The sequence below is a fragment of the Petromyzon marinus genome, chromosome 29 (genome assembly GCF_048934315.1).
Source record: "Petromyzon marinus isolate PM22_M1 ecotype Great Lakes invasive population chromosome 29, UKy_Petmar_22M1.pri1.0, whole genome shotgun sequence".
In the NCBI taxonomy this organism is placed as follows: Eukaryota; Metazoa; Chordata; class Hyperoartia; order Petromyzontiformes; family Petromyzontidae; genus Petromyzon; species Petromyzon marinus.
Window position 1 is genome coordinate 10,986,300 of NC_133695.1, and position 25,714 is coordinate 11,012,013.

A 25,714-nucleotide genomic window follows, 5' to 3' on the forward strand; every position below is an offset into this window, starting at 1 on the left:
AAATTAGTTTTCAATCTAGATTTAATAGTGCAAAAATCCAGTGGCTTCCTTATATTGGGAGAGCGTTCCAGACAGCTGCACATGCGCATTTGCTAATGCGCGATGCAGTGACCATTTTTATTCGATGGATAGCCAAAAGCCACTGCAACAATGACCGCAGTTCGAGTGGTTTATGCTCCTTGATAAGATCAGCAAGGTTTTGTGGTTCATTTGTGGCAAGCAATCTGTGTGTCATGAGTACGACCTTATAATGTGTTCGTTCGGCAACCGGAAGCCAATGCAGCTCGGCGAGCATTAAACGGACATGGTCGTATCCTGCAGTACCCGTCACAACACGTGTCAAACAATGTTGTACACGCTGTAGCTTGGTAATGTTTGCCAGATCTCCCGTAGAATAGTGAGTTGCAATAAATCGAGACTTGTCGCTATAAGCCACCGCGTTTCCACGACTCAATAGTGGTCGAATGTGCCCGTAGAGCCCTGATATGAAATTTCAGGACTTGCTTATATTTTGCACGTGGTGATAAAACGACAATTTTGGTCGAGTATGGAGGCGAGGCTTTTTATATGAATAGAAAAATGGATCTTGGAGTCTGCGACCACCACATACTGATCCTCCGACAAAATTAATTGGCTCTGAATGTAGCCTGGGGCAGGTGGGTCCTCAAGGGCAAGGAACCTTTATTGGAAATTTTAAAAAAAAGCTCGTTAGAAATGTTTACAACTGGCAGATGGGGCCTAAACGAACACGTGTGCACCTGTCGTAACAATAATATCATGAAGATAAAATTCTGACTTACCGAAGGCCACGATTGTCCATTTACGTTCTTAGGACAATAGATCTTATTATTTTTTAAGTGGTGGCTTAGGAAGCCTTCATAGAGCAGTGGTCAGACCATGGCTGATAATATTATTTATTTGATGTATTCATATTGTCGGAAATATGAAAAAGCTGTCCTCGATTTTTGCGTCGGCATTGGATATCGCCCCCCGCACCCCCACAGTGACAATGTTTTGAGGAGACAGGAATGTCTGTGCCAGAGAACCTATTCAAGGCAATGGTAAAGGTATCAGATCGGCTACCAACAACTACTGCATATATCGACTTATCACATAGAAAGTAAGATCAATCCAAGCTTGCAGATTATAGTGGAAGCCAAATTATGGTAACTTGGCAATGAGTGTGAGTCAATAGAAATGTGAAGGGCAAAACATCATAGCTCCTCCAAAATGTCGAATGGTTGAGCCTCAAACATGAGTTACATAAGCGGACAGCTCACATGTTGATTGTGCTTGATGCAAGCCAATTATGTGACTGGAATAAACACCTTTGTTAGGTGACCGATGAGATTGGAATACACTCGCAAACCATTTACAGTGGTAAAACTGCAGCTTATGGTTGTCTTTGATTTGACTTTAAACTTAACAATTTAACTTTACGTGATTATTTGTGCCACTTGTGTATGTTATAATTTCCGGTCTTCCTTTAAAAAAAAATGCGACTTCCTATCTCGATGGGTTCTTACCTGGTTAAAAAATACGAGGCAGCGGTACATGCTCTGTAAATAATAAAACAGTGACATACTTGCACATCAATTGAGAGGGAGTGGAGCAAGACATGCTGTCTCTGAAGGCTTTGCCCAGCCTTTATTGGTGCATGAAAAAAAGCGGACATCGCCACGACTCTACGCCAATTCCTGGAGCTCTCTCTCTCTCTGTGCAGCGTGGTGGGCACGCGAAGCTGAAGCACAAGACAGAGTAATAGCTAGCTCCAAAGTTTAATACCCGACTCCTGTGGTCTCAGTAAGTTAATGGCCGGAATATTGTTGATATTCGAAGCATTTAGGGATAAATTGTGATTTTGCATTTCCCGGCATGTGTGCGTGCATATGATGTCAATGCCAGAACGACTTGTCGGCGGCATTGAGAAAGTATGACTTCATGGTCCTCCAGCCTTCAATCTCACAATACATTGTCACCGAGGGTGGGACAGCACAGACACCAGACATAAAAGTATGTAAATAATCCCGAGGCTATGCCCTACACTGGACTGCTTCTCATTGTCAGCACGCCTGATGTTTATATCTGGGTGGCTTCCAGTGTTGGTCTAAAATGTAGTTACAGCAATGGGAAATGACAGAGTTCAGTGTTTTAACTGGCGTAGAGTGCCACTAGAATAAGGCCTCTAAAGTTGTTTTTGTTTACAATTTATGAAGGGGTGGGGAAATGACAGGGATGGTATTAAGCCCTTCAGGATATAATCGTAAGCTTTACGTTAGCAAAAAACAAGCTACAGAAATAATGCATCGTCGCAGCTCAAACTTTTGATGCGGAAACTCAAACATTGCACATTGGAAATAATCAGCAGTTTGAACAGATCCTATGTAGAGATGAAGATATTTAGATGAGTATGGATATTTAGATGTTAGCTGGGAATAAAGATAAAAGTGAGCAAAACAGGAATTCAACAATTGTGCCACAGGAGCGAGATACTAGTGAGGAAAGTGCTTTTCTCGATCGGCAGGCAAGAGAGTGGAATGGAGCAGAGAGTGATCACTGATAAGAGAACACATGTCGCTGCAAACAACAGAGCTGGCTTTGGAGCCACGATTGGGTGGGTCACCGGCTGCTGTGGAAAATACCGCGAACTGCAAGGGGCCACTTGGCAAGTCCCAGCTGGATTCAGAGAGAAGGAACACCACCCCATTGCAGCTGGCCAACTGTTACCAATGCTGGGATTAAATATGCTTCAGGCACAGGAGGAATTGGAACACGCCGATCGTCGGGCAAAGGCTCGTGTTCGTACAGAGTGCACGTGTAAAATAACAGCAAAGACAAGGGGCACACTCCACATTCATGCGAGACCTCGCCTGGCATCCAGTTCATTGTTTTAAGGTTTAAGTTGATATATTTAAGGTTTCTGCGTATTGTTAAGGCCTTTGAAGCGAACCTCGTTTAAGGCTTTAAATGCATCTGCATCTAATATCTTTTTTTTCGGGCGCTTTTGCTCCCACTTTTGCACTTGTTCGACTAGCGTGTTTACGTCCCGATTCCTCTTGCTGTTATATGACAGTGTTAACAGTGGTATTTTCAATTCGCGTCTCACGTCTGAGGCCGTCACACACCTCACTTGTTGGGCAATATCTGCAACAATGCGTTTTTGTTGTTGCCTTGCTCACGCACCACGCATCTCGCTTGTAAATTGCCTAAATCGGGATCATTTCCGCGTAACAGAGAAAAATTCCAAACACGTGGTCGACCCTCGTGGCGACCACGTGTCGCATTTTTGCACTCGCGTTTTGTTCCCGCGCGGCTGCCCCGCCCCCCGCCCCGCCCTCCACCGCCCCCCCCCCGCCCCTTCCGCGCCCCGCCGTCGAACGCCCCGCCCCCCTTCCTCGCCCCGCCCTTCCCCTTCCGCCGCCCCCGTCCCACTGCCCCCACTCCCGCCCCTAAATTGCCCCCGCATGTGAGCTCGCCTCCGATTGGCTGCGCGCGAGGAAGAGGCCGCCTGTGGCCGCACGCGTGAGAGCTCGCTTCTGATTGGTCGCCCGCGCCCCCCTCCACCCCTCCCCCGGTCTATTCCCTACCAACATGGCGGACAGCGCCGAGTCGCGCGTGGAGGAGACGGCAGCGGGAGACGCGCAGCTAGAGCAGGCGGAACGCCTCAAGGCCAAGGCTAACGACTACTTCAACGGTACGAGCTGCGGCGAGACGCCGGCGATGAGTGGCGGCCCTCGAGGAGGCAGAGAGCGGTCGCGGCTCGCCGGGGCACGCGGTTGTTGCCGCCACGGCGCACGCCCTTGCCTCGGCTGGCCCAGGCCGCGTTTGCCCGGGGATCTGTATTCCGTGGTCCGCATAGGCGCGACTTGTGGGAACGCGGGGCTCCGATTGGGGGGCGTGCCGCGTGTGACGCACGCGGCGAGGTGCGCGATTGGCCCGTGCCAGGATCGACGCGCGTCTGATTGGCTTGTGACCCGTGGCCGTGCTAACGTGATGTAGGAAATGTAATCGTGCTGCGCCGGTTAAGTTGGCCCGGGAAGTCTTCCGTTGTGACTTTGGAAGGGTGGATTATGAGAGTGATATCGAAGTTAATTGCGATACTGTACACGGATGATATTAAATTTGCATTGTCCACCCCCTGTCAGTAATGTGGGTTTTTTTAATGTTTAATAATATACTCGCCCGCCTTGTGACAAGTCTTCAAAGTTGACTGACTGTTGGTTTGAAACGACTCATTCAATTGAAAGCGACTCGGATGTTCAAACCGCGTATTTTGTCACCGCCGTCTTATTTATGGGTTGGTTAAATAGTGTCCTCACGTGGGTGCGTGCGGTCACGTACGTGGTGGTTGTTGCTCTGCTAAAAGAATAGCGTGGCGCTGTCGTGAAGGGCATGCGGCCCCATCTCCCCCAGCTCTCCATGACTAAGCGGATAGCCGGGTTGAGGTTATTTCATGGCCACTGTTGGCATCAACGTCAGCTCCGTTTAGCCGCGTACTTAGCGATGCGCTTCCACTTGTGTTCAATGCGAATCCAGGCCGAATCAGAATCTATGCGGGCCGAATCGGAATCAAAAAGGACATTCTCACACAATCTTGACTTAAAAAGCTTTCGCGACTGCAGGAATTGGTATTCTTTGGGTCTTTCGGTAAAGTCACAAAATAATATTCTCACACAAGGCGACTCATTATTCCCCTCCACTGCATTAATTCCTTCGGTGTACCCCGCGTTCCTCACTAACCCCCCTAACCGATCACTCTCCCCTTTTACCCCTTCTATCACGTGCCCACCATTTCACTTTGAGCTAACCTCATTGTACCATTTATAATTCTTGTAAAGCGTCTTGGATGCAAGGCGCTCTGTAAGATAAGATTAACACTCCCCCCCCTCCCTCCCCGTGATGTCGTAACTGACTTGCGTCTGACTCTAGAACATTCTATTCGTCCTAATGGGATCGCTGTCAACCCATATGGTTTACCCCATATTCTTGAACGGGGAAATTAGAGTTTTAAGGTCCATACGGCGTACAGCCGGAATGGATACGGGCAACAACAGAACGTGTATTGATTTTTGTTTCTCCCTTTGTGATGGGACTTTGTCGGATAAACGTAGAGATTTCTAAGGGCAACGGGGTAACCAGTAAGGTACAAAACATGAGCACGTTTATTTTGTGTGTGTTCACAGCGCGAAAGCCTAACCTTTTACAGCGTTAATGAGCAGGTTAAGAAGGAAAATAACTGTGTTGAGTCTTCTTCTTTGGTTCTTTCGGTAAAGTCACGATGAATCATTGCAGTCACGAAAGCTTTAAATGTGTGTTGAGTGTTTATACAGACTTGCGGCACATTACCAACTTACAGCAATTCCCTTGTCTTGAATTTCCTCCGAGTAGACAGCTGTGAAACTCATTTGCTTATTATTAATGTATGTTGGAACCGACTGCCTGTTATTGGCTTGATGCTCATCTGTCATTGTAAACAACGTACTTTCCTACTACGGTTTGTGATTTCGATGTAGTGAGTACCGTTTTGTCTCCGTTTTGGATGTATTAAATTATATCGATTAGTTCATAATTCATATTCTTAGCTCTTTCGGTAAAGTCACGTTGAAGGGAAACAATAAAATAATAAAATATATATATAAAACATATATATGAATTACTGCAGTCACGAAAGCTTTAAATCAAAATTTAGTTCATAATTGTGTCAATATTTGGCGTGCACGATAAAAAAAAGTCTAACAAAAACAAGACCGCATCCGAGGTGATCATTACCTCGATACACGGCGCTTGTGCCAGGCTACGTGCACGTTAAGGCCACGTGAAGGGTCGAACGCCCGCCGGTAAGGAGGTCACGGTGCTGACCCAGCAGGTGCCACGGGTCGACTGATTGAGATGACTGGCCGATGCACCACCTGTGCCCCCTACTGTGCCAACTTGCTGTGTTTTAGCCACCCAGCGCTCTGCTCGTTGTTGTGAGCGTCGCTCCTCCGCCCTCCGTTGTTGTTGTTGGAGGGCGACTACCTCCAACTGCCCAGTAGCAGCGTCCTTCACGAGCCTCCCCCATAACATGTCAACGCACTTAGAAACACACCTTTGGAATGCACTGCTAAATACAGTACAAAGTGAACTATTGATGATTTTCAGCCAAGTGAAATTATATTGCCAGAATTCTACTCATTTTCTGCTATGTTGTGCAAGGGCGTGGGATTTATCTTTATGATATGAAACGAGTATTAATTCCTCCGTCTTCACGTTTTTTTTAAATTTGTAAACCTCAATGTTTAAACCGTGGAACAAGCATATGGTGCAGGATTACCAAAATTCAGGCTTGCCAATACATCTGTTAAGATAAGTAAATTAATATATCTTTAATATCCTTTCAGGTCCTACGGAGTCTTCTAAATGGGTGTAGCGTAGCATTTCTTCGGGGGTTAGGGAGGGGGGCATGTTTCCACACATTAACCCCTTAAGTGATGACAGCTAACCTCAAGAGAGGTTTTTTTTAAATGGCTGTTTGATTTAAATGCAAGTAAAAGGTGTAATTATTTTCTCTCCAAACTTTTTACTGTTTTATGACTGGCCTTTTAAAATATATATTGGTTAATGGGAGATTATTACCATATGTATGTGATGATGAATAAAACACCTACTCAAGCAGTCTAGGCCAAACGTTTGTGTGTTTTAACACTATGCCAGGTCTGGTGACAGATGTTAAACCCCAGTTCCTCGGGAGAATAGTGTGGATCAACAACTGGCTCTACAAATAGTTTCCTATGTTGGGATAACTTTCGTTATACAGTGCATGGAAATTGTGCATCCATGGGATAATCTAGCGAAATATATAAAACATTACAACCTTTTTATTCATTTCATTTTAGCTACGTTGTACCATATTTGTGGATAGTAAGATAAGTTGAAATAACGTAATGAATTGCAGATAGGCTGCAGCACACATAACTGGAATTACAATCAAAGATTTGTGTGAAATAGTATGTATAGAGATATGACATTAATATCAAATAATTAGGTATATTATAATATAGGATTCTATAATATAACTATGTATACAGTATGACTACATATACATAATTTATTTATTATATCTATGTCATCAAATATATTATTTATAATTATATATGCCACGACTACTCAATGTACCCGATCTCAAAAGATAAGCAAGCTCTAGCCTTGATAGTGCTTGAGTGGGTGTCCACCATAGATTATAATCTATGGTGGACACCCACTCAATTATTTTGAACAAGTCACAGACTTGTGGTGTTACGGTGTTACTCTTCGGACTATAGAGGGCAGTGCTGCAAAATCTATTGTTCTGTATTTGTGTGCTTCCACATATTTCCCCCACCTTCACCAAAGGATGATCATATAACCTCCACAACCTAAATTACATCGTTTGGCAGTATATTGACAAAAGTACGATATATTGCAAAGATATGCACTGTTTCAATGTGTAATCTTGATAAATGTTGGAGTAGCTATAATTGTTTTTATTCGGTATTGCAAAAGCAGGTTCTTGAAGCATGTCGGCCTTCTGTCTCGGGGATATGTGGGGCGGCATGTCTGTATAACGATTCTCCAAGTTGTGGGGACATTGCGTGACAATTTCACACGGGGAGTCACTCCACGGGTGACTGAGAGATGTCACCACCTACCAGATTTAGGTGGCAATTGAAATTGTGAATGTGTGATTGGCGATTGATAGGGACAGGGTCACACATTGAGCGCCTGTTTTTTATTCATTGGCCCAAAGGGAATGCCCCTTGGTTGAGCAAAGGAAAAAAAAATTCCAGCAGCAGACATTTTGTAAAAAAAAATGGTATTCAGCTGTGGGAAATGTTTTGATTACTTAATTGCAATGTCCTTTGTTTCTACTGTGCATTTTTAAGTTTGTTTCACCCTTTTGTATGGCATTACTAATTTAACAAGCCAAGAATGTGTGTGTGTGCCGCACGTGACGTCACTCCACATGAGCCCCCCCCCCCCCCATCATTAATAATCATGAGCGGGTGGATATTTACACTCACACAGAAGAAGGTCAAGCGGAAAGTAAACATTTGTTATGCAAATTCGCTTTAAATTTGACGTTTCTTTATTGAGAGTGAATCAAATAGATAATTATACGCAGCAACAAAGTGGATTTGGTGTCTTTATTTATTTTTTCAGCACTTGAAACAAAAGCAAAGTCTAATTTATGCTTCTAAATTATGATAAAATAGACATTTCCCTGGTGATTTTCTACATTGTATCGAATTAAAATGTATTTCAACCCCAGCGAGCAAAAGCAGAAGAAAAAAGTATCAGAGCAGTGAATTTGAACAAATTGAAGGCGAGTTAAATACAGTGAAGTGAGGTGTTTCATGGCGTTGTTTTGTGCAAGATTCACTACCATTAATACAGTGCTACAGTTGAAATGCAGTGCAGTGTTTGATGACATACTTTTGTGCAAGATTCACTGCCATTAAAGTTACACAATATACAATTATACTCTGGTCAATTTTTTTGTGACGTTAATGATTCTGTTTGGTCTTTTTTAATTGAAAACTGACTTCTGACAGTATCAGAAGTCTACTTCACTTTTTTCTATCAATCGTCCATCGGGGAAGAAAAAATTTGTCAGTTCAAAGCTTAGGTGAGTTGAAAGCAATGCTAAAGTGAAGTGAATTGTTTATTCACATTATTTTGTGACAGATTGTTTACCTTTGAAAATTGCACAAGATACAGAAGAGTCCCTGCTAAAAAAATTGCCAATTTTAATGCTTTTTGCTATTTTTTTGGTAAAAATTTGGCATCTCTGGTGATCTCACTCCCATATACAGTGTCTAAATCGCGAGAGCCAATCCTATTCGCAATTCTAGATTTGAAGCTTTCGTGACTGCAAGGATTCATACTCTTTGGTTTTTTTTCGGTAAAGTCACGTAGGTAAAATAAAATAAAACAATTAAATCATGACGTTTCGGAGGCAACACAAGCTTCCGTCTTCAGGTGGAACAGTCACATCACTTGATGCAGCGATCTTGCTGTGACTTCCACCTGAAGACGGAAGCTTGTGTTGCCTCCGAAACGTCGTGATTTAATTGTTTTCTTTTATTTTACCTACGTGACTTTACCGAAAAAAAACCAAAAGTTACCTATTTGCGTAAAATGTCATTAGATCTTAATACATCAGTCCAGGATTGCCAACCATCATGGAGGACCAAGATACTGCAGCTACGAAACAGCATTTGCAAAAAGAAAGAAAGCAGAGATGGAGAGCTCACCAGAGCCAAGAAACTTTGGACAGACTTCTGAGAGAGAATGCTGAAAGGAAAGCAAATCAACGAGAACAAGGAAGTCCGGATCGGACACAAGCTCGACGTGCAGCTCACGCTCTTTCTCAAGCACATCTATGATAGCAAGAAGGCAATGCTGATAATCGTCTCGCAGGACGAGAACGTCATAGTCAAGCTGTTCGTGCTGAGGTAAATCACTTTGTGGAAGCTGAAGTGATTGAACACAACTGCAGTGTGTGGAATGTAGTTTGCCAGTTCCGTGGTTCACGAAATTTTGCTGCAGAGCGGCCATCAGGTGGAAAATTCACAAGTTGCTGTCGGAAAGGCAAAGTGAAAGTGGAAAAGCCGATTGACTCCAATGGAAACGTGGTCCAATATCCTCAATTTCTCCGTGAGCTTCTATCAAATCCTGAGCATCCCTTATAGAAATTTTCGTGAAAATGTTCGTTCATACAACAGAGCATTGTCGTTTGCATCGATGGGAGCTAAAGTTGTTGACTTCCATTGAGGCGGTCCTTGCGTGTTCAAGGTTCATAGCCAAATTTTAGCACAAGAAAAGCCATCTTGAACCAACTAATGGTCCAGCAAGACAATACGCTCAACTTTACGTTGTCAACAGCACACAAGCAAAATACATTTGAACTAATCATCCTGCCACCGCTCAGTGCAATCCATGGCTTCTGGATCAAATTGACCGCTACTTTCGAATCCACAATCGATTCGCCAACACATACACCATGCTTCGCGAAGTAGAAGATCGAGCTGCACAGGAAGAAAATGTTGCAGGCGAGGCCAACGCTGGTTGTGAATTTGGTGTTTTGGCGAGATTGTCATTCGGATCAGCATCACTACAATGCACCAACTGCCAACGAGATCGCTATGGTGTTTGTGAACAACGATGGTGAGCCGCCCTTTGAATGTGACATTTGCGTGTATCCGAAGAATCCAGACAACTCCCAACAGCGTTTGATTAATCTGAACACTCTGAGACCAAATTTGGAGGCAATGTCCTATCCGCTGTTGTATCTGTTTGGTGAAACTCGATGGCAACTAAATTGGCAATGTGAGGCCCATGCTGGAGCTCAAGTCAATGCAACGAGAGTGAATGTCACCAAATTACGTTATGTTGCAGCGCAAACAGCTATCAGAGGCACGTACAACCCACAAATCAGTGCTGGAAAGCTCACGTAACAGTGGATTGTCGATTCGTACCTGCAGGTTGAAGCAAATTATTTGAATTACATTTGCCAATATCAGCAGAAATTACGAGTTGAGCTTTATCAAAGACTTGCCGATCATATGGAGAATGCCCATAACGTTGGAGGACAAGCCGGAGTTCCTGTTATTCTGCCTTCATCTTTCGAACAACAACTGGAAGTAGCGACAAAGAGGAGGCACTAAGATCATTTCGAGATTGTACACTGTTGGAATCAAAGATGAGGAGCGATTCTATGTGAGGATGCTCTTGCTGCACGTCAAAAGCATTACCAGTTTTGAATTCCTCAGAACCGTCGATGGCGTCGTTTACAACACGTTAAAGGAAGCTGCCTTTCATCGTCATTTGCTGGATTCAGACGAAGAATGGGATCAATGCATTCAGGAGTCCGCGACATATCAAATGCGACAGACATTTGCGTACATTTGCTGCTTCTGTATGCCAACAAATGCTCGCCTGTTGTGGAACAAGCATTCACTTGACATGTCGCTGGATTATCTACAGCGTCGTGATGGAAATGTTGCATTGAACATGTCTCTGCACGGCATCAACGCGATTCTCAAACAACATGGATTGTCTTGCGCATCAATTGGTATTCTGCAACTGATGGTACATCCAATCGAAGCTCAGCTATATGATGCAGTTCAAGAAGAACAAGAAGCTGAAACGAGAATTTGCTGCCTTAATGGGCAACAGTTTGAATCTTTCACAGCAATAATGAGAGCTGATGACGATGAGCATGTCCAGAACAGACTTTTCTGCTTAGATGATCCTGGCGGCTCTGGAAAGGCTTTTCTGTACTCCACGCTGGTCTCATTTGTTCGTGGAAAAGGTCAAATCACTCTTCCTTTTGCGACCACTGGAATCGCAGCGACTTTACTGAAAGGCGGACGAACTGTGCACAGCGGATTCAAGCATCCAGTTCCCCTCCTTGACACATCTTCTTCGTCGATGAGACTGAATTCGCCAGAAGGCGAAACGCTACGACAAGCTTCACTCATCATCATTGATGAAATTACGATGCTGACAAAGCATGACCTTCGATGCATCGATCAGCTGTTGCGCAACATCATGCAGATTCAATGGCCGTTTGGTGGAAAAGTTGTCGTAATCGGTGGCGGCTTCAGACACCCATGTTGATGTCATCGAGTTCTGCATCAAATTCAGCGTATTATGGCAGCAGTTTAACAAATTGACTCTCACGGCAAACCTTCAGAGTGGTGGTGAAAATGAGCATAACAATTGGCTGATGAAAGTTAGATTGGGAACTTTGCCGGAGATATCTGGTGTGCCGTTAGGTTTCATTGAAATTCCACCTAAAATGATAATGGTTGATGATCTGGTCACCGCAATTTAGGTCAGATCTTGCAACACATGCCTGCCGAAGAGCTTGCGAAAAGATTCTGGCACCTACCAACAAGGACACTCAAAATGAACAGAAACATCATCACACAGCTGTGTGGAGATCTAATGTATTACAGGTCTGACTCGATCGTGTCAGAAGATCCTGCGGACGCATTGAATTACCCTCCAGAATTTCTTCACGATTAAACGCCTTCAGGAATGCCGCCACACACATTGGCACTGAAGACATGCATTATCATCTTGCTGCTGTGAAATCTAAACCGAAGAACGGTCTTTGCAATGGAACGCGTTTGATGGTCAAATCGTCTTCATCACGAGATCGTCTTCATCACGAGAATCGACCTAGCTCCACGTGATGTCACTTTTCCTTTCGAACTACAACAACGACAAATTCCAATAATTCCTGCGTATGCGATGACGATCAACAAGTCCCAGGGTCAGACTTTTGAAAATTTGGGTATTTATCTCAATGAACCCGTATTTTGCCATGGACAGTTGTACGTGGCTCTGTCTAGATCTAAACATCCTCAGCGGATCAAAATGTTAATCAAGAATAGGCAACTGCAGGGAAACCTTTTGAACAGTGATAAGAGATTCACACAAAATATCGTATACTGCGAAATCTTCCAAAGTCCTTAATTTCATTTAATAAGTTAAGAAAAATGTTTTTTTGCAACATTTCCTCAAAAATTTGACAATCACACAAGATACGTAAATGTACATCTTTAATATTTCAGCTTCCGTCCTAGGACAGGCAAACAAGCTAGTAAATATGAAAAGTGTAAGCACACTTAATGAACTGTCCTGTTAACTAGCTGTTTTTATTTTATTAAATACATAATTAATGCTCTTAAATTACTCGTGTGAGAGCCAAAAGCGGTTAAGTTTTATTATTTTTAGTTTGGTGTATTAGTGTTATTGTCGACGACCAAATCGACAATCGCAATATGGCGGGTTCAAATTTGTATCGGGAGCTATCTTGTTCCTCCATGGACAATAAAATGATTACTGCTTTATGAGGAGTCAACATTGGTTTTATTCGTGAGAGACTGTATCCTGCGATGAGACTGGCATTTCCACCACTGGTAAAGGGCCACTAAATGGGATGGCCGTCACCCAGATTTGTTCAAGCTTGAAGACACTTAAAGATGGTATGCGCTGAACTTTTATAAATAATTTTTAGAAAAATTACATAAACTTTGTAGCTAAATTACATGAAAGTGGCAGGAATTAGACAGATAATTCCACGACTGCATGCTGACCACGAGGCTGGCCAGCTGCCCCTTGCAAGATGCATGGCAGCATTCTTGTACCACCTACCCCATCGTAAACTGAACAAACATAAAGGATCACCGGTGTTTAGGGTCATGCCGCGTCGAAGAGCAATACAGCGCAACTGTGAAGACCCACGTAACATGGTAAAGACGTATTGTTCCTTCTTAAAATGTGGGATTTCTTAAAATGCTTTAGTTGATTTCAAGTGCAGTAAACTTAAGTGTGGATAATTGAGAGTCCATACAATAATGTGTATAAATTATTGCCCCGTGTGCCATCTCTTCCCAATACCCCTTGCAGTGAAGGACTACGACAATGCCATCAAGTTTTACACGGACGCCATCGCACTGTGCGCCGACAACGCCATCTACTATGGCAATCGCAGCCTGTCGTACCTGCGCACCGAGTGCTACGGCTATGCGCTCGCGGACGCGACGCGCGCTCTCGAGCTTGACAAGGCGTACATCAAGGGCTACTACCGGCGCGCCACCGCCAAAATGGCGCTGGGAAAGTTCAAGGAGGCGCTCAAGGACTACGAGACGGTGAGAGGGTTGGGGGCCCGCGCTGGGTGGGGGGCCTGTGAGACCGAGGTTTGCGTCCTATGTTGAGGCTTCGGAAAACTAAAAGTGCTCGCCGGCCTTGAACTAATGGACCCAGCTTATCTTATCTTAATGAGATTTATATAGCGCCTTTTAGCAAGGCCCTTTACAGCAATTATAAAATTGTACTTTGCATGACAATAATTTGAAATTAAGACTTGGACTTTTGTAAGTGGTGGTGTAGTTTTGATCCAGGAAAACGAGGGATTGATCAAGAGGGATTGGGATAGGCCTGGTCCTCCATGAACCTAAGCCTGAAAAAATAGGGCACATTCACCCCCACCTCAGTCTACCCAGCAGTATAAGTGGGTGCACTGCAGTTTGTCGATCAGCAGAGTGCATGTGGTGGGGTAAAGTGCGGGTACTTACACCTCTTCAAACATGTCAGGCCAGCATGGAAGAGTGGACAGAGATGCCCAGCAGTGGAAGCCCTTCCTGCAACAGTGATGTGAGCAATCAATTGCAGGACTACATTTTGCGTTTATTCACATTACTTTTGAAAGGACAGTTCGGGGTGATGTAGGGACAGTACTGCTCCCCGTGGCCATGGTTACTAATTAACGTAACGGTAACAGACAGGGTCACGTTAGGGTATTGTGGGACCTAAGTGGTCACGAATGACGATTGATGCGACAAGCTTTGACAGGGTTGCGTGAGGGGAAGCACGGGACCTAACGGTTGTAAATTATAATAAGGGCAGAGACAGACAGGGCCAGGTGCGGTGAGAGAGGGTTCGGGAATAGGGGCGTGGCCTGGTCATGAGGGGATAAAAGCCGGTGTGAACCGGGGCTCTGGGCTGCTGTTGTGGGGGATCTGCCGTCGTCATCTTGGAGCGGGTCGTCTTCATCATCCTGGAGTGGGCACCTTGTAGTCTTGGAAGGCTAGAGTTATGTTGTCTCAGAATAGAGTTACCTAAGTTACTCAAGTGTATATAGTCACACGCGGTTGCTCGTTAAGTTATCAGTGAGTCGGCGGACTTTATTCATAATAAATATACACATGTAGTGACTGGGAATGTCACTGTGTGGTGCCGGGCTTGCAAGGCCACGGCGGGATGTCTACTGTTGTGTGTACACCCCGGATACGGGGTGTAGTACCAGCCCTAGTGGGGGCTTGGGTGAGCGCTGGTTAAGCGCGGTGGCACCACGCACAGCATGCGGTGTGGGCTCCCGTTGAGAGAGCGAGAGAGTGTCAGCCAGCTAGAGCTACGTTGGGGGCATGATACTCTGGCTGCTCTGGGGACATGTGACCGGACAATACTGGAGGGGGGCCACCGGTGGAGGGGGCCAATGGGTGATCACATAATCCAAGAAGAACTCTCGAGAGCCTTCGGGCAAGGGCGAGAGAGATCGAGAAGGCGGGGCGTGCGGCGGAGCCAGCCCCAGCCCGGCCCGATATAAGGGGGGCCCTGAGAGGGGCTCTGGTTCTTACTGTTGGAGAGGCAGGAGATCCACGTCAAGCCTGAAGAAGCCTCCAGCCGTGCGGTCCGGGACCCAGCTTGTGGTCCGGACCGGGATAGTGGAACCGTGTGTAGTTTCGCTGTAGCGTGGTTAGTTGGGTGTTCACCACCTGAGAGTATGTTGTGTTAATAGCTTGGAGTATGTTGTGCTAAGAGTTTAATGAAACGTGTTGCTCCCAAGACGTCTTGCAACTGAGTTGGACTCACTACACATATAAATGAACAAGACGGTATCTCTGAGAGCTACACTCCACTTTTGTGGTGTTGGACCTAGTTGCAGAGCAAAGGCTTTTTTTTTGTTAAGCTTTCAGCATTAGGAGTGATGCAACTTTGCATGCCACCTGCATGTTATAGACTGTATTCCAAACGTGTGCAGGAAAGTGTGCCATTTGCTGTACTTGTGTACATAGAACAAAAAAGCACAATTGGAAAAGTATACTTCAAATGTAGGCAGTCTTCTGTGACCAAGTGCACTAGAATTGAATAAATGAGCATGGTGCTACTGGATCATTACTTGATTCCTGGCACATGACAGCTCTCTGAACAGGCCAGTGACTTGTAATGCAGTTTCAATATCAAACATATGCTCTGCAGTCACAAATCACGGAACACAGGAGCCAGTAGCTAAGACTATTCTACACACATTCTTACAAAGCGTATGCCGCCACGACCTTGACTTTCACGTTAGCATCTTCTGTTGGATTTTCCATGGGCGTTTGTGAATAGTGCTCTCACACTCCCTGCCGAAGGAACCACGCAGTATTGCTGCCTGTGGAGCTTCCTGCTTGTGACCGTGCCAGAGATGGGTTTCTGTCTGTGTGCGCTGCCAATTTAATTAGGACTTATCATTCCCTGGCTGCGTTTGCACTCTCACTCTTTTTGCACCGTTCCATTTGCCGTTTGCCCACCCGTGTCTTATTGTGCTTTCCCAGATTCTCATTTGCCTTATTCGGTGTTGGTGCTCTGTGGTAATTAGAACCCAGATGTTTACTTGGTGAATAGTTTGTAGAAACTGGGAATTAAATCCAGATTGCCAAAAGTCATTTGATGTGACTCGGGAAAAAATTATAATTGGTAGTTACCGTGTTATTGCTCGTAAAATATTTTATGGTTTAAGTTTTTTGGCCACTTATCAAGCAATTTGCTCTTCATGCAAATCGATTTATTTAGAAGCAATCTTGGACAACTTTTTAAACCATGGACTTTCACAATTTACCAAATATCAGCATTCTACCACCTGTAGTGTTGCATTTAAATCTGCAAATAAATTTGAAAATCACATCATAAATATGTATGGTGATACATGTATAAGGCCGTGGGTCTGTTATAGGCATCTACTTGGAATAATTGGTGCTGCTTCTGCCTTTTTGGGGTTGTGAAATAGCCCTACAATTACACTGGAATGTCCGCTGAACTGAGAGGTCATATTATTAAACATAATTAACTTCTTTAGAAGGAGATACAGTGAGGGAAAAAAGTATTTGATCCCCTGCTGATTTTGTACGTTTGCCCACTGACAAAGAAATGATCAGTCTATAATTTTAATGGTAGGTTTATTTGAACAGTGAGAGACAGAATAACAACAACAAAATCCAGAAAAACGCATGTCAAAAATGTTATAAATTGATTTGCATTTTAATGAGGGAAATAAGTATTTGACCCCCTCTCAATCAGAAAGATTTCTGGCTCCCAGGTGTCTTTTATACAGGTAACGAGCTCAGATTAGGAGCACACTCTTAAAGGGAGTGCTCCTAATCTCAGCTTGTTACCTGTATAAAAGCCACCTGTCCACAGAAGCAATCAATCAATCAGATTCCATACTCTCCACCATGGCCAAGACCAAAGAGCTCTCCAAGGATGTCAGGGACAAGATTGTAGACCTACACAAGGCTGGAATGGGCTACAAGATCATTCCCAAGCAGCTTGGTGAGAAGGTGATAACATTTGGTGCGATTATTCGCAAATGGAAGAAACACAAAATAACTGTCAATCTCCCTCGGCCTGGGGCTCCATGCAAGATCTCACCTCGTGGAGTTGCAATGATCATGAGAACGGTGAGGAATCAGCCCAGAACTACACGGGAGGATATTATCAATGATCTCAAGGCAGCTGGGACTATAGTCACCAAGAAAACAATTGGTAACACACTACGCCGTGAAGGACTGAAATCCTGCAGCGCTCGCAAGGTCCCCCTGCTCAAGAAAGCACATATACATGCTCGTCTGAAGTTTGCCAATGAACATCTGAATGATTCAGAGGACACTGGGTGAAACTGTTGTGGTCAGATGAGACCAAAATGGAGCTCTTTGGCATCAACTCAACTCGCCGTGTTTCGAGGAGGAGGAATGCTGCCTATGACCCCAAGAACACCATCCCCACCGTCAAACATGGAGGTGGAAACATTATGCTTTGGGGGTGTTTTTCTGCTAAGGGGACAGGACAACTTCACCGCATCAAAGGGACGATGGACGGGGCCATGTACCATCAAATCTTGGGTGAGAACCTCCTTCCCTCAGCCAGGGCATTGAAAATGGGTCGTGGATGGATATTTCCAGCATGATAATGACCCAAAATACACGGCCAAGGCAACAAAGGAGTGGCTCAAGAAGAAGCACATTAAGGTCCTGGAATGGCCTAGCCAGTCTCCAAACCTTAATCTCATAGAAAATCTGTGGAGGGAGCTGAAGGTTCGAGTTGCCAAACGTCAGCCTCGAAACCTTAATGACTTGGAGAAGATCTGCAAAGAGGAGTGGGACAAAATCCCTCCTGAGATGTGTGCAAACCTGGTGGCCAACTACAAGAAACGTCTGACCTTTTTAATTGCCAACAAGGGTTTTGCCACCAAGTACTAAGTCATGTTTTGCAGAGGGGTCAAATACTTATTTCCCTCGTTAAAATGCAAATCAATTTATAACATTTTTGACATGCGTTTTTCTGGATTTTTTCTTCTTATTCTGTCAATTACTGTTCAAATAAACCTACCATTAAAATTATAGACTGATCATTTCTTTGTCAGTGGGCAAACGTACAAAATCAGCAGGGGATCAAATACTTTTTTCCCTCACTGTATGTTATTACTGCTTCCATGAGCATACAGAGGAGTCACTGGCTCTTTGTCAGCTCACCATCTTTATTTAGCTCCCAGCAATCTCCATTGGAAGGGAAATATTTATAAGTACTATTTGAGAGCTGAACGATGAAAACTGCATTTGCAAACAGTTGTAATTTAACGACTAAATTATCAACGACTTTGCGTGAAACCTTACCACTGTGTCAAAAAACAATGACCTTCATAACCAGATGACCTTTATTTGCCAGATGGGATGACCTTTATGAACCAGAATAGAACACACTGAAACCGAAAGTTTCTGTTTCCATAGAGACCTGGGTAAAACAAGTACAGTTGTAACAAACATACGTTTTTAAATATACAAGGGAGGTAAACAAGTTTTTATTTATTGGATAGTCTTTACATTAGTTTTATTGTATATAGTATCGGTACAAAACCATGTTACACTGGCATACTGTTAGACAAGAGAGTGATGTGTACACAGACCAGGGAGCATTATCATTGGTCTGTGTACACTATTTACACAATTGCGTTCACATCTATTGAATTATGACAGTTCACAGGCAGACCTTTTGATGTTGGTAAGATTAATCCTTTATTGTCACTATCCCAAGGGCAATTACTTTCAGTTGTATTGAAGACATTTGTAGCTTCATTTGTTTTTTCTTTCTTTGTAGACCATTGTTATTTTTGTAATGTAATTTGGCAGAAATGCATGTAATTATTTTAATTGTTTAGAAATTGATACGCCCCATTTTATGATTTTTCGGTTTGATTAAGTTGCTTCAGATTTTGTACATTTATAGTCGTTTTTTGCTTTATATTTTTAGTGAGAATTTTATTAAAATTTCCATTCCATGGATGACTTTTAAAACTGTTGGTAGTTTACTCCAAGTTTTCTATGCATGTTTTTTTCCCCTTCGAGTTATTTTATTTTCAGGTTCGCTTAGTATCTGGTTAAGGCTAAATAAAGTATAAAGAAAGAAGGATGAAAGTTATTTTTTTAAAGCTTACTTTACTCTTGGCCTTGTTTTATTTCCAGATTCCCTGATAGCACAAAGCTGTGCCATTCATAAGTATATACTTTGAAAATGTTTTTATACCATGTCATACGTTTACTGTGTTTGTGTCAATTCTATTCTTGTGTGTGGCAGTATATTCTGGAGCTAAGTGGCAATGGCGAGGTCTGCTCGCTGCGAGAGGGCTTCAGGAGAGTTGGTGAAGCTTTGTTGCTGCATTTGAAGGAGCGCAGACTACAGTGGTTTACTGTATGGCCCATAGTTTGCATTGCATGGCCACAATCGCACAACTGTGGCTTGTTTTAATTTCCATTCATGCAGGAGATGTGCTCATCGGCCTGTTGATGTTCTGGTGCGGTTGATTGTTCCACCAGTGTCACTGAGAACTATCGACATATGTCAATTGAAAACGAAATCTTCCACCTTCATGGGTTTTCCCTACGTGGATCGCTTTCATAATTTATGAAACGATTCTGAAAAAAATGTATTCCTTTGAATCGCCTCGTTTCGTTTCTTAATCGAGTCACCCTTTCAGGTGGTGAAAGTAAAACCCAACGACAAGGACGCCAAGCTCAAGTACCAGGAGTGCAGCAAGATCGTGAAGCGCAAGGCGTTTGAACGCGCCATAGCGAGCGACGACAGCAAGAAGTCTGTGGCCGATGCCTTGGACCTGGATAGCATGGGTAAGCTTTGCCGCAGAAAAGCCTTATGGCTTAAGAGTCATTGAACCACAGCGCTTGAGTGCTGTAGACGGACGGCACCTCTTGAGCTTACGGATTAAGGCAATTAACGTTTTTTAGTAAAAAAAAATTTTTCTAAGCGGGTTAAAAGCCTGTTCGTGCGACGCAGTCAATGAGGTGACCGTTTTAAGTTCAGCAGCGTCTTATATATTGGTTTGAGGAATTGCCAAAGAGGTATATCGTCTGCTGTAGAGTTAGTTGTTAAAGATAACGCACATTCCTAATGTACGACTTGCAGTCACATTGCCAATTCCATGAAAATGTAAGCAAATGACACTTGCATGGTGAAATGACTCGTGAATGTGTTTTGCCCCATGGGTTTCATTTCAGCCATTGAGGATGACTACACCGGACCGAAGGTAGATAATGGCCAAGTGACGATCACGTTCATGAAGGAGCTCATTGAATGGTTCAAGGATCAAAAAAAACTGCACAGGAAATATGCCTATCAGGTAAACGACTGCTCACCAACACACCGCCGGTACTTTACAATAACGTCCCAGTTGTATGTTTAACACGTAGGTTTTCGCGACCAATATCCATAATACAGGTATTTTTGGTTTAGATGCGTAAATATATAAATGTGTCGTTAAACCCGCCACCACCCATTAGAGCCAATTAGTAAGGTTTGTCACTTGAACAGAACGTGCCAATTCATTACTAGTACAGCACACCTGTTTGTTGGAGAGCAAAAGCCACAACATTTACAATCTTGAGCACGGCATTAGCTTCATCAGGCGACAGCCAGATTTGTGGAGAAATCCTCCCTTTTTGTTCCTTAGAGGGGTACAGTGAGGGAAAAAAGTATTTGATCCCCTGCTGATTTTGTACGTTTGCCCACTGACAAATAAATAATAAGTCTATAATTTTAATGGTAGGTTTATTTGAACAGTGAGAGACAGAATAACAACAAAAAAATCCAGAAAAACGCATGTCAAAAATGTTATGAATTGGTTTGCATTTTAATGAGGGAAATAAGTATTTGAACACTCTGCAAAACATGACTTAGTACTTGGTGGCACAACCCTTGTCGGCAATCACAGAGGTCAGACGTTTCTTGTAGTTGGCCACCAGGTTTGCACAAATCTCAGGAGGGATTTTGTCCCACTCCTCTTTGCAGATCTTCTCCAAGTCATTAAGGTTTCGAGGCTGACGTTTGGCAACTCGAACCTTCAGCTCCCTCCACAGATTTTCTATGGGATTAAGATCTGGAGACTGGCTAGGCCATTCCAGGACCTTAATGTGCTTCTTCTTGAGCCACTCCTTTGCCTTGGCCGTGTGTTTTGGGTCATTGTCATGCTGGAATACCCATCCACGACCCATTTCCAATGCCCTGGCTGAGGGAAGGAGGTTACACCCAAGATTTGACAGTACATGGCCCCGTCCATCGTCCCTTTGATGCGGTGAAGTTGTCCTGTCCCCTTAGCAGAAAAACACCCCCAAAGCATAATGTTTCCACTTCCATGTTTGATGGTGGGGATGGTGTTCTTGGGGTCATAGGCAGCTTTCCTCCTCCTCCAAACACGGCGAGTTGAGTTGATGCCAGAGAGCTCCATTTTGGTCTCATCTGACCACAACACTTACACCCAGTGGTCCTCTCAATCATTCAGATGTCCATTGGCAAACTTTAGACGGGCATGTATGTGTGCTTTCTTGAGCAGGGGGACCTTGCGGGTGCTGCAGGATTTCAGTCCTTCATGGCGTAGTGTGTTACCAATTGTTTTCTTGGTGACTATGGTCCCAGCTGCCTTGAGATCATTGACAAGATCCTCCCGTGTAGTTCTGGGCTGATTCCTCACCATTCTCATGATCATTGCAACTCCAGGAGCTGAGATCTTGCATGATTCCCCAGACCGAGGGAGATTGACAGTTCTTTTGTGTTTCTTCCATTTGCAAATAATCGCACCAACTGTTGTCACCTTCTCACCAAGCTGCTTGGCAATGGTCTTGTAGCCCATTCCAGCCTTGTGTAGGTCTACAATCTTGTCCCTGACATCCTTGGAGAGTTCTTTGGTCTTGGCCATGGTGGAGAGTTTGGAATCTGATTGATTGCTTCTGTGGACAGGTGTCTTTTTATACAGGTAACAAGCTGAGATTAGGAGCACTCCCTTTAAGAGTGTGCTCCTAATCTCAACTCGTTACCTGTATAAAAGACACCTGGGAGCCATACATCTTTCTGATTGAGAGGGGGTCAAATACTTATTTCCCTCATTAAAATGCAAATCAATTTATAACATTATTGACATGCGTTTTTCTGGATTTTGTTGTTGTTATTCTGTCTCTCACTGTTCAAATAAACCTACCATTAAAATTATGGACTGATCATTTCTTTGTCAGTGGGCAAACCTACAAAATCAGCAGGGGACCAAATACTTTTTTCCCTCACTGTACGTTATTTATCCAAGCACATTTTACTTGTACATCCTGTCGATTGTGTGTGCTAAAATAGCCGTACCAAAGGTAATCCCTATTGAAGTACTGTGACCTGTATAGGCATGCATTTAAACAATGTATCATTTGATGATTCGCTTCCAAGCAGCACTAAGTCGGTAGCTACCTGCACGGTTAAAATGATTGTATTCTACCTCTTACAAAATTGGCCCCTTTGCCCCCCAAATGTCGATTTCATCGTAAAAATATTGAGCTAATTCAGGCAGAACACTGGTTGATCCTTTGTATCAGGAAAACATTTGTGAACAATAATGGAGAGGAATGACCGTTTCAAAATTTGTTATCTTTATTGCAGGGCAAAATTAAAACGTCCCTTATCAATCATTGTATTCTTTTTCTGAAACCCCAATTCGATTTCGTATGTGCTATTGCCCTGACATGACAGGAATAGACTTAAATTTCGATTTAAAGCTTTCGTGACTGCAGGGATTCATCTTCTTGGCTCTTTGAGTAAAGTCACGTAGAAGAGAAATAATAAAATAATAAAAAACACAACATAGTAAAATAAAAATAATATAAAGAAATACAATTATTTTATTGCTTTATTTGTATTATTTTATTCTTTCCCTTCTACGTGACTTTACCGAAAGAACCAAGAAGAGGAATAGACTTCCATTCAGACGTCTCACATCTAGAAATGCACCCGCTTTGTGTTAGAGTTGAAATTTCTAAAAGTATTTTTTTTTTATCCACACAACAGTAGAGTGCACACTGACACGCAGTGCCATCGAGAAATATTTATCAAATCAATAGTTTAAATGTTAATACCTGGCATTTAACCAAAAATGAAGTGCAAAATACAAAGTTGGGTATTTGCGACCAACTCCCAACTAACTACATGTGAGAACCTAGTTTTATTGCGTGTCTATGGCTGGATTCATACCAGGCTCATTACTCTGAGCCACCTCGCCCATTCTTCTCCCATGCTTCAGTTCGGTTCAGTTTAGTTTGAAGTACCCTGTTTGCCAAGAAGCTCTTACATCGGGTTTCAACAACAACAACAACAACGCTGCTTCTCTGACAAACGCCACAAGTCACAGTAAAATAAATCAATGATGAACAATAACAGATAAGTGAAATAAAAATAGCTAGCAAATCATAATTGCAATATGCAAATTGGTAGTGCTCTGAACATTGCCACTTAAAAAAATATAACTTCATGACATTTATAGTTTTCTTTACAAACAAGTGTTATCAGTGGTCCCGAACATAGTGATGACATGTGTAAGGCTACACATTTGAAGTCATTGCCAATTATATAACCATAATGAAGGTGACTGAGATTAATTTCCTATTTTGTGAGGGAGACCTTGATTACTCTCCAATAGTTAGGATGGGATAACCGTAGAAAATTTTCTGCGGTAGTTTTTTAAAATGTGAATTTGGCGCTGGTATGCAATGATGTACATCGGCAAAAGACATCAAAGGGTTTTCATTTATCTAATGCTCTACGAATGACACCGGTTACATTTGGGAATGCAGACTTGGGCTGCATACAAAATAATATGGTGCAGAGCACACTGGCCACCGGACTTGCTCAGAAGCAGAATATTTATTTATATTACTGGAGGAATCCGATAAGCTATAAAGCTCTTTCACAGATGTCCAGTCAGGGGAGGTAAGAATGTTACAACAAACATTACAAAAAAACATGATAATAGTGGAAAGTACAAGAAAGGTAAACAAATCACCCAAAGACAAACAAATAAAACACTAAACCATCCCCATCCTACCAGACAAAGCCCACCGAGGTATTTACGCGATCTAACCCACTGAGGTATTTACACGATCTAACCCAAAATAAAACTGTATTATGGATGATTTTGGTCGCAAAAGCCTACGTGTTAAACCCACTGAGGTATTGACTTATTTATCAAAGCGATCTAGCCACAAATGATAGCTCAACAAAGTGGCTTATCATTTGGACATTTATCGCAGCATAATGATCGAAATGTCTATAAGCGCATGAATGCTGGAGAAATGTGTGGGATTGATGGTTTTGTGCGTTGTCTGCACGATATTGCATCAAGTAGATAAGCAGCAACATTTTTTTATTTTAGTGCCAGTGGTCAACCTCGTGTGTGTGTGTGCGCGCCCGCGCGCGCGTTACACAAGAATGCGTGCCTTGGACCGCTCGGTTATCAGAGGAAAAGCCCTTGCATTGCTCTTTGCGATTCAAATACAAGGTCGGTTTCGGAAGTCTGCTATTATTTATACCGTGTTATCTGTGCAACTGTTTGTACAGAGAGTATGTTACACATCCACACAGAGGAGTGGTCGCTTTTGTGAGCAAACTCCTGGCTTGCTGAGCGGAACCTGAGCCCTCCAAATGCTTATCCTTCCCAACAGAAGACTTTCTTCTCTCACAACTTGAGGCCTTGAAGTCAGGATGTTGAATCGGTTATCCATACTGAAACGCTTTCTGTCTCTGACTTTAATTATGATGTTAACCTCATCCTCATTTAGCCACGCTTGGACTGAGCGCTCAGGACTCATCCAAGATGGGTGTACCTTCCCTTTATTAATAGCCTGCAGTGACAAGAATGTTAGGACACATTATCAGCCACCTTACTGTTTCATAATTTACAAATAAGTGAATGCCAATGTAACATAATGCAAACAATGCAATGTATGAAAATGTATATTCGAAATATAAAAGGTATTCCATTTTTTATTCATATTTTTTGTAAATGAAATTGCAGTATGGAATTTAAAAAATAACATTACATATAAGTATTTGCCAAACAGCAAATGTAAACACATTGTGCCTTTTCCAAGATGGATGTTTAATACGGGCATCAACGCCGCGTAGAGGAATGTGCAAACATATACTATGTTTACTGCCGCATGTGCATTGGTTTATATTTTGCTTGTGTTTACTTCCATAGATCCTCCTCCAGGTCAAGCAAAGTCTTCAGAAGTTACCCAGTCTGGTGGAGGTGACAATAAAAGATGTAAGTTTTGTTTCCCCTATTCATTCACTTTTGTGGGTACCGTTTGCTTGCAGCAGGAGCACCTACTGTAATGGAATCCAACATATTACCCTGCTCTTTAGCTCAGCATAAAAGGGCACTTAATTTACAAAAATGTACAATGAAAGGTTTTTATTTTTATTTTACGACAAATATTCAGTTGAGGATTGTGGATTGAGTTTAGCGAGTTATGTAAACCAATACACCAAGCACACAGTGATCATATCTGGGCTCCATGATCCGCCAGAAAGCTATGATCAACAA

At 43.1% G+C, this 25,714-nt stretch overlaps 1 protein-coding gene across 1 annotated transcript in view; it reads left to right on the plus strand.

Moving 5' to 3' along the window:
* The first annotated feature begins 3,525 nt into the window (after window positions 1–3,525).
* The window catches only part of PPP5C (protein phosphatase 5 catalytic subunit), a 42,021-nt gene continuing 19,832 nt past the window's right edge, over window positions 3,526–25,714 (plus strand). Inside the window, exons 1-5 of the mRNA XM_032962627.2 lie at window positions 3,526–3,694; window positions 13,441–13,682; window positions 19,823–19,970; window positions 20,358–20,479; window positions 25,367–25,432. Coding sequence (XP_032818518.1) covers window positions 3,592–3,694; window positions 13,441–13,682; window positions 19,823–19,970; window positions 20,358–20,479; window positions 25,367–25,432 — 681 coding nt within the window. The 5' untranslated portion in view covers window positions 3,526–3,591. The remainder of the gene's footprint in view (window positions 3,695–13,440; window positions 13,683–19,822; window positions 19,971–20,357; window positions 20,480–25,366; window positions 25,433–25,714) is intronic.